This window comes from Triturus cristatus, chromosome 3_1 (assembly GCF_964204655.1).
Source record: "Triturus cristatus chromosome 3_1, aTriCri1.1, whole genome shotgun sequence".
NCBI lineage: Eukaryota > Metazoa > Chordata > Amphibia > Caudata > Salamandridae > Triturus > Triturus cristatus.
Window position 1 is genome coordinate 429,067,237 of NC_140583.1, and position 18,084 is coordinate 429,085,320.

The 18,084-nt window shown below is 42.6% G+C and overlaps 1 protein-coding gene across 1 annotated transcript in view; it reads right to left on the bottom strand.

Moving 5' to 3' along the window:
- The window catches only part of SHC4 (SHC adaptor protein 4), a 316,130-nt gene that overhangs the window by 28,210 nt on the left and 269,836 nt on the right, over nt 1-18,084 (bottom strand). Inside the window, exon 8 of the mRNA XM_085644213.1 lies at nt 13,245-13,425. Coding sequence (XP_085500339.1) covers nt 13,245-13,425 — 181 coding nt within the window. The remainder of the gene's footprint in view (nt 1-13,244; nt 13,426-18,084) is intronic.

The following is an 18,084-nucleotide window of genomic DNA, read 5'->3' on the forward strand; positions in this document are numbered from 1 at the left end:
TCATTGCTAAAGCTCGTGTCCTGTGGTGTTTACATTAATTAAGCAAAGAGTTCTTGCTAAGGGCTAATACAAGATATACAGTAAGGACACGGTAAAAGGTCCAGTCCTGATGGGAGGTTACAAATGAAGACAAGACGGTACTAAAGAGGGATTTACAAGCCTATTAACTAATCAGAAGCTAGTGTTTACGAAGAACAATGACACAAGCCAATGAAAAATATGGGCAGAGAGTGGGCGGGGCTTCGAATCCATACTCCAATCAACTATGCCTCGCAGAGCAGATCATGCGCTGCCCAGGCTAGACCTCAAAAAATGGAGAAGATCAAAAAGAGGTGAGAGGGAGCATACCACTGGCACGTGTGTGCCACCTCGTTTCTTCAAAGACAATAAAAAAGTTAAAACCCAAAAGGTGCTAGGTAATCCAAACCCAAAAAGAAGAGGGTCCTGGGGATTCAAAAGACAGAAAAGACAAAGTTTGTGTATGTGTAAATATAGAAAGGAGAGTTACCAAATACAGATTTAAATACAGAAAGGACATTTTCTCTGGGTAAGTCTGAATTCAGAAAGGCTCATTTTTAGGTCCTTCTAATTAAACAAGCATTTGCAATTCAATAGGACTCGCATTTACGCGAGACCTATTGCGTTGCAAACGGGAGTGTGGGCGGCCAGAGGGCAGGGGGTTGAAAAGGCATGGACAGCGAGAGTGCGGGCAGGGGTGAGAAGGCACAGACAGTAAGAGAACCTCATTAAAGAAAATAGTGCTCACAATCTAAATAACACATATCGTGCAACACTCGAAGTAAAGGGGCAAGTAGCCATGGAAGGATACAAATAACGACAAGGCCGTAATAAGGAGGGACTAACAAGCCTATGAACCAATCGGAAGGCAGCATTTTGGAAGGACAAAGACACAAGCCAATGAAAAAGATGGGCGGTGGAGTGGGCGGGGCTTCTCTCACGTAGTGAACTACCACAGATCAACCCCAGAGCAGCGTTTGCGCACTGGCTCAGGGCTCGACCTAAAAAGGGCCTAATTTCTGTTTAAGTAGTTAAAACAAAAAGAAAATAGTTGCTCTCAGTGAGCCTAAATTCCGTCTGTATCTAGGTCCTACTGTAAGAAAGGTCTAGTTATGAACTAAACAAAGAAAATACATTTTCCAGGGGTGAAAATGGCTTATTTTCTGTTTATCAATTTCAGAAAGAAAAATAAAGCACCTTTTATTGATTCTATTCATGAAGAATTTAGGGCAAAGAAGTGGTGGGACATAAAAAGTGCATTTTCTCTGGTTCAGCGCAAAATAAGATAGTTTTCAGGTGACTGAATACTGAAAGGATACCGTTATGTGTGTGACGTACTTATAGTTGCACCTCATCTTTTTATCTGTTGTAATACAACATGCACACAGTTTTTGTGAGTGTGTGCTAATCCAGACTAATACAGAGAGATTACCATTGGTGTCCTTCTCTTTTAGCATCACTTTGTAGAATTTAATATCAAACAGATGTGATCAGCCCGGACTTGCTGGAGGGCAACATAGGGCGTTGCATCCGGGCCCTACAGGGGTGCATGTCTTTCTGGGCTACCCTGCCACTGTCAGTGGCGGGCCGCATATCCCTACTGAAGATGATCGCCTTGCCCCGCTTGCTATATTTCTTCCGGACCCTTCCAGTGTGGGTGCCTGGAGCGATTTTTAAACACCTCAGGTCTCTAATAATATCCTTCCTGTGGGGTTCGTGCAGACGCAGAGTAGCGCTCACGACGCTGACCCGTCCAAAGGACGACGGGGGTCTGGCGGTCCCAAACTTCGAGCTCTACTACTTGGCCGCGCATCTGCAGTCTTTCACGCAGGAAATAGCGAGAGTATACCGTGGCCCGGAGAGTGAGAGGGACACTGGAACTCCCCGCCATGTCCTAGCTTACATCGCCCTCCAGCAGAGGCTGGCACCTGGGGATCTGACTCAAGAAGAGCGTACCTTCCGTCTATGCTGGAATAGCTCGCAGAGGAGAGCTGGAGTCAGACACCCATATGCGCCCGAAATCCCACTGGGCATGGTGACGGCACTCCCTCATGGGGGTGATTGGTCGAGGCTGCAGTTATGGGAGGAGGCGGGCCTGCAGATGTTGGGGGACCTGTATGACGATGGTGTGCTGTCCCCGTTCCAGACTCTGCGGGATCGCTACGACCTCCCGAGAGGGGATTACCTCTTGCATGCGGCGGTGGTGAGGGCTATACAGGCGCACTGGGGCGAGGGCCTAGTTGAACCTACAACGACACAGGTGTGCCAATATATACGATGATGTCGGCTGGCACCTTTAAGGCAGTGACGTGCCTTTACTCGCGGATGGTGAGGAAGACACTCCAGCCCCTAACTGCATTAAAAAACAAGTGGGAGCTGGATCTGCAGGTGGACATCCCTGACACCACTTGGGCGCAATTGGTGCGCAGAGCCAGAAAAAGCACGAGAAATGCGCGATTCCAATTGATACATTTTTATGTGCTCCATAGGGCATACCTTACCCCAGGAAAAATTAGGAAATATTTTGGAGCCGCGGAAGCTGCGTGCCCTAGATGCAATAGAGTGGGAGCGGACCTGGTCCACATGCTGAGGACCTGCCCAAACCTGCAGGAGTACTGGGAGGGGGTCGGCGACACGTTGAATGACGAAGCAGATAGGGACCTACAATACGACGCGGCCGTTTGTATACTCCACTGGTTCCCGCACACGCCCAAGAATAAAATGTCCAGCAAGTTTATAGACATGGGCCTTCTCCTAGCTAAGCGAGAGGTGACGAAAGGGTGGAAGTCGAAGGCGGGGCCTACACACCGGCGATGGCTCAATGAATTTCTCAAATGGGCGGCTAGCGAGAGCACACTCAGGTACCAACTAGCTCACCGAAAACCGGACGACCGGGCTCAGGCGGCGGCAATGGTATGGGAGGTGATGGTGCAGGCCCTGCGAGATAGCCCAGCCAGTGGGGAGGAGGGTGAGAACTCTGAGGAAGCAGCGGACGAAGTCGTACCACTGGCCCCCCTACCAAGCACGCACGATTAGGGATTACTCCATTTTTCCTGTTACCCGCCACACATGCTATATGTTCCTGACCAGGCGCAATCGGGAGGGCACTAGGGAGGGGTGGGTGGAGGGGGAGTTTCCAAGTTTAAGGTTTGCTGAAAGTAGGTTGTAAGTTCTGTAGGTATTTAGGGGAGCAGAGGGACAGCGATCTAAAGCGGGCAGCGGGGTTCTTCACCGGAAGTATGCTCCTGACAGTTTCGTATTAATGTGCCATGTTTTTATATGACGCCGCCCGGCCTCTGGGATGTGGGCAGTACGGCTGTGTATACTACACGGATTAATGATTAAGGGGAGGATGGGAAACCTGCATTATTGACATGCATCCTGGTTGCTGTAAGCTGTACTTGGTCCTGCAATAAAAATGGTTTGACAAAAAAAAAACAGATGTGATCAGCATGAATGCACTATAAATATAAAAAGGACTAGATAGTACTCAGACAAATGAGAATTGGAAGAATGTCAGCATGTTTAATAGTTTTCCACTTCATTACTGGAATCTGTGATGTCCTTGGTTGAAATTCACACAGTTCTAATCTCCATGGCTTCTAAAGTTATTCCTCGTGGTTCACTTAAATAGCTGGTTGGCAAGACCACTTTTCTGTGATGGCATTCCCTTGTAATTTCTAAGATAACTGTATTTTCCATTGCTGCAATAAGCCGTAAAACGCCATGTGATTTAAATCTCCAGAATTAACTGTCAATACTCTGGAAAGGTAACTCAATAAGGTCAGTGTTTTTATTCAAGAAATGTTGCCTGTTTGGATAGCAGCATTGGCCTCCAAGACAGTTCAATAAAAAGTAATTTAGACAGACTTTCAATAGACTCAATTCAGATAGACAGGCTAGTTATAAGTAGAAGAGATTCCAAGAAAGTATACTGACTTGCAATATAATGCACTGTAAGTGCTTGGAGACAAGTCACACCCACTTATTGCTCATACAGGACATAAAATGTATAAAAACCTATATCTGATTTATCTATTGGAGTCTGGTATGGACATTGCTACTCAACTACGTTATGTAAAGGACAATAGTACCCCAACCTAATAAGATAATAAAGTTAAGATGTGAGCCTACAGTTCTTGCAGGCAGCTTTCAGCGTGAAAGGCAGTTCACGGAATAGTAATACAATGCTTTTTAAAAAAAGGAATGGAACAATCAGCTTTTCATCTCCTTCTTAACTAGTCTATCTATTTTTTCTCCTGATTTTCTAGGATTTAAAAAGATCACTCTCGCAGTCTGGGAATGTATACATAAACTTGACATTCAGCGCTGTTCCGTTAAATGGTCCCGGAACTCCTTGGAGATTTGCAGTATTCCTATCATGTACAATATCAGGTACTTTGTCCCATATATGCATTACCGATATTTGAAATGATAGAGCAACCTGACAACTAACTCCAGTTTTAGCATGAGCGGTTATACCATGGCTTTTCGGTGTAAACCTAGAGGCCAGAGGTTCCCTGGGTGTCATAGCGAAGTCTGATACCTCTTCTTAGTCATAACACTGAAGTTGTATGAATAGAGTTGAATTAGCACAGCTACACTAGCACCATTGAATTTGTAGAATGTATGCATAGTGCTGTCCAAGTGTTACCACATTAATATCATAGTACCTGATTGAGAAAAGGTTAGGAAACAAAGCCAGAAATTTGTTCATGTGGGATTACTTCTATGGGTGAGGCAGATTTTTGATTTTATGGAGTTCTCAAAGAATACTTTGTTAAAATAACAGAGATATGTTTTCAGGAGTACTCATATGATTAAAATATACACATGAGGTATTTCCACTAAGTTTAAAATTCTCCATAGTGAGATTTAACAAACATGTGCAGCAAAACATTTAATTATTTGTGTGTCTTCTTATTGTTTTCACTGTGGAGGAACTCTTCCACCTATAAAACTGCTGTTATTTTGGGGGTATTTCCTGAAATGTTTGAATTTCCCTTGTCAAAGTGAAAATTTGTACTTCTGAGTTTAACTTAGGTGTGCAAAATGATTTGTAGATGTGGCTTTAAATGCTTTTATTTACAAAGTGTATGTAAAGTATATTTTAAAGAAGAGTAGATGTTTATCAGGATCTCTACAACTGAGCAATACCATTCACACAAATGCGAAACCTTGTTCCAACATTATTAAATCTTGCTCTATGGAAGAAAGACAAAAACTAACCTCTCATCAACAATATCACCCTTTGTGGTGTAATGTTAGGTAAAATAGTGCAAACTAATACCACGACTCAGGAGTTTGCATAAAAAACATTTGATGGAGAGCCTATTCTTCAATAGAATTGTTCATTACTATAAAATTAATTTATGGCTATAATTAACCCAGCCAATTACTCCTTTATTTGTTTTGTGACGGATTAGGTTATCCTCTAACTCTTGCTATGATCTCTTAAAATGCAGATTAATTCCCCCTCTCAAACTCCTATTCTCAAAAAAATAGGAACCTTCCTTTTTCACTCAAACCCTTTCGCTAATTTGGTGGCTCATTGTTCTACAGTTTAATATTATCTTTTTATATATGTTGCAAATACAGTTCAGCTCAATATTTCACAGGTGGTCTGGCTAGGGTCTTGCACAGCGCCACTAAGTCTAGCCTAGTCCAACTGTTTAATTTCATGACAAGACCGGAGGCTAGCATTATGCTTAACACTTTTAATGCCAGCTCCATGCAGCACTTCAGAGCAGAACAATAACATCTCTTAAACTTCCAGAACTTAGAATGCCCAAATACACATAAAACCTCTGTCATAGCAGCCATCTTTCTCTTTTATATGCTGCTCCTTTACAGAAGAGATTGCTCTTCTACCTTATACTCTTGTGGTATAATTATAAGTATTTTTTAGATGGTATGAGTGATTTTATGATATAGATATATACTAAGAATTTAGAATGGATATTATACTTATTCAGTTTTTAAAAGGAGTATTTATTTTGTATAGTACTTTGTATGTTTGGTAGTAAAATAACCCAATTACGGGTTGAAGCGGTTGTTAGCTAATTAGTTTTTGGATTGGGTGATTTTATTAAAAAAAAAAGGAAAGAAGAAAAGTTGCAAATGAACGCTGTGTTGCTCCCGGCATACTGTTTTAAAAATAAGCTTACCGTTGCGCCGCAAGCGTGCTCCTCGTGCATTCGCTTGCGGCGTATCGCGTATCATTGAGGCCCTGTGAGGCAAGTTATGGTAGTTTGAGCCTCGTAGGGCTCAGTACGAGGAAATACGTCGCCACGCATGCATGTGTGACGACGTAGGCGTCCATTTTAGATAAGGATATGGAGCAAAAGGGCCAATTAGGTGCATGAGATTGATGTTGTGCGTACGATAGTGCGTTCTCTCCAACTAGTAAATGATGGTGCACAGAGCACAGGTTCAAGTGATGCTGATATAAGAAAAATAGTACAGGAAGAGATGAATAGTTCAATGAAGGAGGTCTTTGAGAGTGTAATAAGGAGAAAAAGAAGAGCTAATGAGGCATCAGAGGAAGAATACTGGTCGGTTGAAGAAGAGGAAGGTGAGGCAAAACCTTTGCAGTGTTATGAAAGGTGTTAAATTGCGTAGACCGCCTAGATCTAGGTATAATTGTTTGTGGAACGTTAATAAACTACTCAATTTGTTTGAAGGATGGCAGGCAAATAGGTTTTTAAGTTTGAAGCAGTTGTTGGAGAAGCTGGCTACTTTGTTGTGTCTGATTTCTTTCAGGAGAGTTTCAGATGTTAAAGCTCTTGATGTTAATAATAGATATTATAATCCAGATGGAGTAATTTTTAAGATTACGAAGAGAACTAAGTGTATGTTTTGTTCGATTTTCTATCCAAGATTTGAGGAGCATCCAAGGTTGTGTGTGGTGCGTTGTTTAAAAGAATATGAGGGTAGATTATGTGAATTCAGAAGACATGGTGATAACCAGTTATTGATTCCTTGCGTTAAGCCGTTTAGGCCAGTGACTTCAGCAACTATTTGCAAGATGGGTGAGATTTTGCATGTCTGAGGCAGGTATTAGTTTGCAAGAGTTTGGCGCTCATTCGGTAAGGGGAGCTATGGCGAGTAAGGTTTTCGTATCAGGTGGTCGTTTGGAGGAAATTTTGCATGCAGCAGACTGGTCTAATGCGGATGTGTTTGCAAAATTTTATTTGAAACCGATGAGTCACGTTTCGTCTGTGGTTTTATCACAGCTTTGAACAAGCATAATGCTAGCCTCCGGTCTTGTAGATTCTCCAAGTATGTGTAGAGAGAATCTGGATTTCATTAAAGACACAGAGGCTAGCATTATCCCACGCTCCCTCCCCGGGGGGGGGGGGGTTAATTAGTATTTATTCAATTATTTTAGGTGTTATGATTAATATGTAATTAAAATTATTTATAATTAGTTAAATTCATTAGTTTTTTTGTTCGAGGATAACCAATAAGGATAGTTTCAAGAGTTGTGTTCATCATTTCATAATTTATCTGTTACAGTTTCTGGGTCCGGAGCAGCTTAAAAGAGGAAGATGGCTGCTATGACAGAGGTCTTATGTGTACTTTGACATTCTAAGTTCTGGAAGATGTTATTGTTCTGCTTTGAGTGCTGCAAAGAGCTGGCATTAAAAGTGTTAAGCATAATGCTAGCCTCCGTGTCTATAATGAAATCCAGATTCTCTCTTCACATACTTGGAGAATCTACATTCTCTTTTAACGGAACCCTATACATATTTAGCATGTAGAAATATTAATCTGTGCATTTAGGTGCAGATTATAGGTGAGTACTTGCAGACCTCTTACTGTAGCTCTACTGCCAAATAGTACTCAATTCAGTCTGTACTTGATCTGTGAATATTTGTGGTGAAAATGCATCAACACACTCCCATCACATTAGATCCATCTGGCTCTTGTCTGCTATTGTCTAAGAATGCCCAGATCTGTGTGTAAACAATAGTTTTCATTGGTCTATATTTTAATATCCTGCTCAGCAATCTTAATAGAACTATCATAATTATAAGAGTTGACTGAGCACTGTAATGATGGAGCTGAATTATCACAGTGGTTACTTTAGAACAGTTGGGTTAGTTTGTGTTAGTTGAGAGTAGTCAAAATTGAGTATGTCTTAAACGTGCTTTCTAGCATAGACAAGGGTAATTGAATGGGGCACAAATAGGTTCCAGAGGTCACATACCACCTTTGATGACTGTTTGGCTATAGGGGCATGCCCCCCTTTCATGTCACACATTACATTCCCCAAGTAGGGAATGTGGACAAAAAGACACAGTATATGGGCGAGTAGCCCTACAGATGTATGTTTTATGTTATATGTTGTTTGTCCCATCAAGCTCAGGTAGATTAAGAAACCACCCTTGTCAACTCACAATAGTGATCCTGTGGCACTCTTTGTGACCCTGGTAAAAGCCTTGGACCCATTGGGCTTTTTATGAATGGGGCTGAAACATGTCAACTAAACAAGAGGGTATAGGGGCACTATTTACCTCAACCAATCTTTCACATCCGTTGATATCTATACCAGAACACCCATTATTAAAGAGATACCTGTATTGTTTTAGGTATTTGGCTGAGAAAATATCCAAAGAGCTCAGTGGAATATGGTTGAGTCCATCCTCTTTTTTTAGGGATTAGATGAAACTTGAGGATGAAGTATGATGCTAATAAAGTGGGTGAGGGTCTCACAAAAAAGTCTTAAGTTGTCCCAGTGTGGGGTTCACATTCTTTTTCATTTCTGGATACGGGATACCCTTTTATGTTACACTACTAATTAGGGAGATTGTAATCCCCTATCGTTATAAATGTATCTTTCCTCTTCACGAGAAGTGGTTTGTGAGTCTTTTACTCATGTTATTGTGTTTGGCGACTTTTACAAAGTGGTCATTTTCCTGTCTAAAAACAAATGCTTTCCTGCCAGTGTCCAGCTGTCACTTAACTCCTGATGAGATGTGAATTGCTCCCAGACAGTGGGCAAAGGGCCCTAGAGTAGGAAGAGGGAGTCTTCCCTTGACAGGATGGCCTGAGGGGAAGAAGCTAGCCCCTTCCTGAGCTCCACCGGATGGCTACTTGTCACTGGCAGATAAAGCTCACACAAGGCCTTTTACCCCTTTTTCTCTCTATTCAGGCTGGTACAAATTCCAGTGGGGTAGCGTAACTGTTCAGAACTGGTTTAGAGGGTGGACAGAGGCTTACCCTCCACTGGTGGATCCACAGACCTGTCCTCAGAACACTCCCACGGACCACGCACACATCCTGGGAATCATCCTGGACTCACAGCTCAAAATGGACCGCCAGATCAACTCCGTCTTGTCCTCCTGCTTCCACACCCTCCGCCTCCTACGTAAGACCTTCAAATGGATCCCCTTCGAACACAGAAAGACCGTCACTCATGCCCTGGTCACCAGCAGACTCGACTACGGCAACGCACTCTACGGCGGAATAAACAAAACCCTCACCCACAACCTACAGAACATCCGGAACGCCGCCGCAAGACTGGTCCTTGACCTGCCAAGACACTGCCACATCTCCCAGCACCTGCACACACTCCACTGGCTCCCCATCGAAGCTAGAATAATCTTCAAGATGCTCACCCATGCCCACAAGGCCATCCACGACACCAGACCAGCATACCTGAACAGCCGACTGAAATTCCATGCACCCCAGAGGACCCTACGATCAGCCCAGCTGTTCTACGCTGTGGTCCCCCGCACCAGAAAAAAAAGACTGGGAGGCCGCTCCTTCTCCTTCCTCGCGGCCCGAGCCTGGAACGCCCATCCGCTCCACCTCAGACAGATAACATCGCTCCCCATTTTCGCAAGAAACCTCAAAACCTGGCTCTTCGACAGACCACCCCTTGATGGACTGGAGCCTGCTAACCCCCCCCCCCCCAACCCCCTCCTCAGCGCCTTGAGACCCTTATGGGTGAGTAGTCGCGCTTAACAAATGCCTGATTGACTGATTGATTGATTGAACACTCCTGGGTCTGTGGAGAATCAGAGGAAGGACTGTGCTGCTGTCTGAAGACCCCGAAGGAAGACTGGACCTGCTTGCCTTGAACCTTGGACTCCAAAAGGGGCTCAAAGGGTAAGTTGGCAGACCTCCTGTTTGAGCTACAGGGATACAACCAGCTTCCAGAGGCCTCTATCCCTGCAAATGCCCACCTGACCAGTACCACCTGAACCTGCCCTGGACCCTGCTGCTGGCTCCTGTTAGAGTGAGTCCTAACTCCCAAATTGTTCCGCCCAGATCCTGGACGCTTGGTAGCTGTCCTAGTGTTCTCCTCTTGCCCACACTGTAAAAGCTGGGACTTTTTGCCAACTTTTTGCCTGGAGAACTGACAAAGACTAGTATTTCCATTGAAAACCACAGCTGTTGATGCCAGATCGTCAGTCAGCCTTAGCTTGCTGGTCTGCTTCCAGAAACTTCAGAACGTGGAGAGTTTCATTAGGAAAAACGTCAAGCAGCAACCCATAGACGTCAAAGCCTTCCTGGGCACAGGCTTTGGACTTTTGCCTAGCCAGAGCTTTCCAACCTTCGTCGACAACTGCACTGGGATCCCGCTCTTCAGCAACCCACCATAGTCAAGTCTTGCTTTAGTCCCAGTTTGCAGCTTACTCCGCTAATGAATCCTCAACAACTACTTTTCCTCCATAAAGGTTTTTAAGTTCAAAGTTACATTTTCACTGGGATGATCCTAGTCCCTTTATCTAACTGGCGAGCCATTGTGTTGGCCTTAACTAGCGCAACCAGATACACAGGGTTGGATCTCTGTTGTTCATGTCGCTATTTTTTATTAAAACTTTAAAAATTCACATCTCTGGCTCTACTTATTGGGTTTTAATTGCATTGCTGTCATTTTATCTATTAAAACCTTCTCTATTTTTCTAAATTGTTTTGAGTTTTTTCTTATGTTGCGCTTTCACTTTATTACTGTTTGAGTACTGCATCAATACTTCACACATTGACCATAAGTTAATCCTGACTGCTTAGTGCCAAGCTACCAGCACAGGTTTATTTAGTCACTTTAGTGGTCACCATGAGAAGGATTGGGATTAATATTTGAGGTGGGTTCCCATTTTGGAGAAGATATGGCATTAGGGCTGTAAGGGGTGCATACTGATTTATCAGTCATGAAATACAGGGAGATGCCATGTTATGTTTCACTTTCAGGATACTACCTAGTGTTTTTGTTATAACCACTTGTAAAAACAATCAGATAACCGAGGGCCTGTCCAAATACAGGGTCATTCTGATGATGTTTCAAATCAAACGTAATCCAGATTGCTCATTCAGAGTCAGTTGCAAATAGTGAATGAAATTTTGAGGCAAGAGTAAAAAAGCCATACTACTATAGAAAAGATGCAACATTACGATTAATTAGGTTAGAGAGGTGATATGAGGAGTTGGGGCAGGTAGCTCATTACGAATGTTAAATGGATTGTACACTTCACCAATGAGTGATGGATCAATGACTTGGAGATTGATCTCACCATTAGTCTGCAGCAGGAGTGGTGTGTATGGAAATAAAATCTTAGGCTACACGTATGGTATAGACAACATAACAAATGATGAATGAAATGCTGGGATTAATCTTAGCCACTGGAAATTATTGAGCCACATTACAGGACATTGTTTTTTAAACCAATCTTGGGTTGCTTGAGATCCCGTTTAACAGGGACTGGGCCTGTTAGTTTGGTCTGAACTTTTCTTAGTAGAGCAGGACCAAGTTTGTTTTGCATATGGCTGGTTCCTATCTAGAGTAGTGTTGTGTGCAAAAAGGTGTACTGGAATGTGGCCTGAGCAAATGCCAGTGGCTGAGGGCTTTGCAAGCATATCAGCCATCACCCTTGTGTTTCACTGTGATGCCTTATGTGGGCCCTTGTCAGAATTCATGAAAGATCAAGGAGATGTAGGCAAATTAGGTGGACCAGGTTTTAAAACACAATCACTCAGAGCAAGAAAGAGAGATTGGGTGGAAAATATGGAAGACCAGTCTCTTGAGAGTGTAGTATGGTAGACATTAGTGGGCCTTCCAGGGCACAAAGTAGTAGAGGCCTCAGTGATTAGTTAGAATACATCTAACCAGGAAAAGCAACAGACACATCTGGGGAAGTAGAGACAGCAGAAGAAATAGAGGCCAAGCAAAAATTCTATGGTTGTATGGTTCCCGCTGCCATTAGACTTTTGCTCACGGTGGGGCATCCTGTGCACTTTATTGTTTTATCCCCTTCCCAAGGTTCAAATTTCATTTGCAGTCCTTCTGAAATCTGCCTTGATGCTTCCTACCTTGCTGCTCACTGTCCTTGTTCAGAGAGACACATTTTGGTGCACAAAGATCTGCCTGTCATCAGCATATTAGTGATTCCATTGACTACCCTGTCAAGGCACTCACCCGCAGGTACACATCAAGTAAATGGCCTGCTCTTATACAGCACCATAAATACGTTTGGTAAATTTTGTTATGCAGGAAATATTTTATTCAATTTAGCAATACATATAATAAGGCTATTTGAATTATTTTGGGTGGTATATACATCACATTGATGGATATAAGTGTATTCGTAACAAAGCTCTAATACAATCCCCACAACAGACATCAAATAATTACATTGCTCGAGTAGTATTGTGTGTCACACACAAAACACAATCATTGTGCATGGTCGGTTATCATTTCTCAGGGAAGGAAACTGTTACCTAATCTAAATCAAAGTGATTTTGAAAGCTTCATGGGGCCAAAGCCCTATTGAAGGTTGGCCGGCAAGTTTGTGTAGCCAAATAGGGATGAGCCTACCTAACTTCTTCTACTCCCCCATCTTCCCATAATCTATACATTAGAAATATTAGTCTAAGGGGTCAGATGGTGTTTTGTAGCTTTCTTTAGCATAATTTCTACCACTGCTTCCCTAAGGATTTTGATACATAGTCTAATCATAAGTATTCAGCTTTTACCAAATTGAAACTGCCTTTCAAAAATGCCATGTCTAGTAGATTTGAATGTTTGTTGTGCTTGCCAGATAGTGCTCTATTCTGGTCTGATTCTTAAAAAGGAGTGAACTCTTGATGTAGGACAACCTTAACTTTGACTGAAACCATCTGTAGGCAGGCAGCTTGAACACTTAGACTGACACAATTAGGCCCTATTTGTATGAGGGTTCTGGGAAGTTTCATGACAGGAGAAATAATCATTTGTTTACCAAAGTGTATTTCCTTTCCCGGGGCATGAGGCAATTCATTCGTTCCGGAGTGCCTTCTAGATCTCTGCGCATGTCCAGAACACCGCCTGTAGGAGGCCACTTGCCAGGAATTTCATTGTAGTACTCATGATCTTCTTTATCTGCTACATTCCAAGTAGAGCTTTCAAGCAGAATGGTCTCACTAAAGAAGAAGAGTTATGAGAACAGCATGAGTTTTAAATCAATGTTTAGGCACAATGTTAAGTTTTCTGCCAGGCAACTCAGCATCCTATGGCACCAGAATGCCGAAAAAACTAGACATTTACATCAGAGATCAGAGAAGACTGATTCGTTTTTGTACTTCAAGGGAAAGACATGCAGGAGCTCTTAAAACATTATCCCGCTATTTCTGAATAAACTGAATACACACATAACATGTTGGTCAATTTAATAAACCACTTTCTATAGCTTGGTTTTCTGGCTCTTGCAAGATTTGTACATCAAATAACCCTCGGATTCCATTGTAACGCATGCCATTATCACAAGGCCTTTACAAAGCTCATGGCATTACGATGCATAACCTTTACCACGTATGCCTTTACAACAAATTTTGTTACAAAAGCATATGTGTGATAAAGGTTTTATAAGCAATTATAAGTATTTTACAGGTAAGCTTAAATCCTTTCTATATACAGATAGTTTATATTTTCCTGTAAAATACTTACATTTTCGTGATAAAAGCATGCTTGGTAAAGGCATATACTTTCTAAGAAACTGAACATGTAGGTACAAACAGTTGTTTTATAAATAAATATATATATATATATATATATATATATATTATCTACTGGCGGTCGCCAGTAGATAGTTATAGTTAGGACCGAGTTTCCATAGGAAATCTCAAAATTCTATTTTGAATAACTTTGGCGCCGATTGACGAATCCTCGCGAAATTTTCAAAACTAATGGGGCGCTCCGCTCCGCTCCTACCCTGAAAGTCTCGGGGTGATTCGTCAAGCAGGGGCCGAGAAAAAGGGGGGGTCCCAAAACGCGTTTTCCCCATGGATTTTTCCATAGGGACTTTAGTCGCAGCTACAGCCCGAATGGCTGAACAGAATTACGTGAAATTTGGCAGAGAGGTAGCCATAAGGTCCATGAAGTGCCTTTTGCAGGTTTGGTCTACATCTGTTCAGTATTTATAGAGAAAATAGCATTTAAATCAATATATATATCTGTACGCGCGCAGCGTGCGCGCCGGGTGCGCGCACCTTGCCGTGCGCGAGCGCAATTCTGATTGGTTGTTAGATCTTAGTAAACATTCGAATCGGTCGAAACCAGGAAGTGTCGGCTGCCATTTTGTCTCTCGCACTCTGAGGGGGTGAAAAACAAATGTGGAGAACGTGAAAAGGGGGCAAGGTGGACAGTTCCTGACCCCCTAGCCGTGGTCAGGGGGTCCCAGAAAGACCCCCAAGGGCCAAAAAAATGTTTATTTTTTTTTCGAAAAATCGCCGAGTGCGCGCACTCTGCGCGCACCACCCAAACGGAAAACAATCTGCAAAGTTCGCGCAGCGTGCGCGCACTCCGCGATTTTTCGAAAAAAAAAAAAAAATCTATTTGGCCCTTGGGGGCGAAGCGCTCCGTGCGAGCACGGCACGAACTGCGTAAAGTGGGAGCGCGGTGCGCGAAGAGCACCGAGTGCCCACTTTGCGCGCAAGGCGTGCGAAGCGCACCGTGCGCGCACGGCATGAACTGCGTAAAGTGGGCGTGCGGTGCGCGAAGGGCACCGCGTGCCCACCGCGCGCGCACGGTGTGCGAAGCGCACCGTGCGCGCGCCGTGAAAAAGTTGTGTTAAAAAAAATATATTAATAAATACATAACTTAGCATTTAAAAAACCATACAAATTCACTGAAAAAACCATAGGTTTCACACACGTTATAGTTAGGAATTAGCATTTAAAAAACCTTGCAAATTCACTTAAAAAACCATAGGTTTCACACATGTTATAGTTAGCTGGGCATTTCCCTCGTAAAAAACCAATGAAATTGGCCCGTTATAGTTAGTGCAGGCAACTATAACTCACGCGACCACAATCCGCTGCTGATGACGTCAGATATTACATCACTGATGACATATGTGTCTTTCTGAAAAAAAAAAAAATAATATATGTATAGCTAAAGATGAATGGAAGAAGACATGGGTAAATAAGTGTCTAAATACAGTGATGTAATATCTGACGTCATCAGCAGCGGATTTCGGTCGCGTGAGTTATAGTTGCCTGCACTAACTATAACGGGGCAATTTCATTGGTTTTTTACGAGGGAAATGCCCAGCTAACTATAACATGTGTGAAACCTATGGTTTTTTAAGTGAATTTGCAAGGTTTTTTAAATGCTAATTCCTAACTATATTGTGTGTGAAACCTATGGTTTTTTCAGTGAATATATATATATATATATTTTATATATGTATTTTTTTTTATATACACTCATTGTATTCACCAACCCATGCAGCCACGTACACACCAACTGACAGACTGATGCAGACATTCACACAAATTAGTTGCTCACCCATACATTCATTGAGACATGTATAATCACTCACTTATGCAGTCAGTCATGTACCCACTAAGTCATCCATACAGACACTCATACACCCACTGATTCATCAATACACATTGGTGTATATATGTATAACATTCTTAAACTTTTTAGAAACACTCACAGCAACTGGATGATGTCATGAGTGATGTCATTTGAGATGTCATCAGTGATGTCACTAACCATGTCATGAGTTATGTAATATATGATGTCATCAGCAGTGCATTGCGGGGCACGAGTTATAGTTAGCTCATCTAATTATAACGGCTGAAGTTCACAGGTTTTGTACAAGTGAAAAAGTGAAATGTCAGCCTAACTATACTGTTCCTGTAACCTGTGTTTCTTTCTCTGATTTTTTTTTATATTTAAAAATAAATAAATAAACATATATATGTATATATATATATATATATATAAAACAAACACGACTACTAGTTAAAGAAAGGTTTGGCGTTGTAAATGCAAACGTTTTTTAATAATGGTTTTTGGAGTGGAGTGGATGTACGATGTGTATAGTGGAATTATGTGGTATGTTGTGCAGTGAAATTATGTGGATAGAAAGTATGTGGTATTTAGTGTATTGGAATTATGTAGAGTGGGATTATGTGTTATGGAGAGTAAATATGTGGTATGGTAGTCTGTGTTGTGGAGTGGTAACCTCAGGTTAAGTCTTCCTCGTTTCCATAGAAGCTCACTATGAACTCAGTGAGACAAAAAAAGATGGAATCACTGATGAGCACTTGTGGACCTAGTCAGAGGTATGAGCAGGGCCACTGGAATTATGTGACTGTTTGGCTGCACCGACTTTCGCACTATTATACATTTTCTGTATTAGCCACATAATTCATCATTTGCACCCTAATCTGCAGATTTGAACAAAAAAAGCTTTGTTTCTAGATCAAACGGCTCAAACGTTACCAAAAATGCAGCGACAAGTGTTACAGCGTGGTGGAGGGTCCTTTGCAAACCTAGAATGGTCACCTGTTACTTATTGCTAAAAGTGGGTGTTAAATTGGTACTAATGGTGTGCAAGCCACTCTTGTTTCCCTCTGCGCCTTTCTTGCCTCTTTCTGCATTTCTGTTGCTTCTTTCTGCACGTTTCTTTCTTTTTCTACACTTCTCTTGACCTCATTCTGCAAATCTCTGTACTTTCTGCACCTGTCTTCCCTCTTTCTGCACGTCTGTTTCCTCTTTCTGCACCTCATTTGCTTCTTTCTGTACCCCTCTTATGTCTTTCTGCACCCCTTTTGCCTCTTTTTGCACCTCTATTCCATCTTTCTGTACATCTTTTGTTTCTTTCTGCACCTGTCTTGCTTCTTTCTGCACCTCACTTGTCTCTTTCTGCACCTCTATTGCCTCTTTCTGCAGTTCTCTTGCCTCTTTCTGTAACTCTCTTGCCTCTTTCTGCATCTCATTTGCTTCTTTCTGCACGCCTTTTGCCTGTTTCTGCATCTCTCTTCCCTCTTTGTGCAACTGTCTTGCCTCTTTCTACACCTCTCTTCCATCTTTCTGCACCACTCTTGCCTCTTTCTGCACCCTTAGTGCCTCGTTCAGCACCCCTGTTGCTTCTTTCTGCAGTTCTCTTCCTCTTTCTGCACCCCTCCGGTCTCTTTCTGTACCCCTCTTGCCTCTTTATGCACCTCTCTTACCCCCCTCCTGCACCCCTCTTGCCTCTTTTTCCACCTCTGTTAGTTCTTTCTGCACCTCTTTTGCTTTGTTCTGCACTTCACTTGCCTCTTTCTGTACCCCTCTTGCCTCTTTCTGCACCTCTGTTGGTTCTTTATGCACTGCTCCAGCTTCTTCCTGCAGCTCTGTTCCAAATTTCTTCATCCCTCTTGCCTTTTTCTGCAACCCTCTTCCCTCTTTCTCTACCTCTCTTGCCTCAGTCAGCCCACCCGTTCTCTCTTTCTGTACCTCGAATTTGATGCCTCCCTGAAGGCTCTGACCATCGGTCGAAGCCGTAATGGGCCGCATCTTAATTGGCTCCTTAGTACTTACCTTATACTTGCGTTTAGAACGCATATGCCTTTATCATTCATGTCTTTACAACAAAATTCGTTGTTAAGGCATGTGTGTTAAAGAAATATGCATTGTAAAATCCTGCTTGGTAATGGTAATGAGTGGTTACGGTACCTGCATTGTAACAGCCACGTTGTAATACTTATGCATGATAAAGGTTTCTCATAACCCTTGTTTGACCTGTCAGCCCTAGGGTGGTCTTACCCCGTTTTTTTGCCCTTGTCGCCTCATTTTTGCCGCCATCT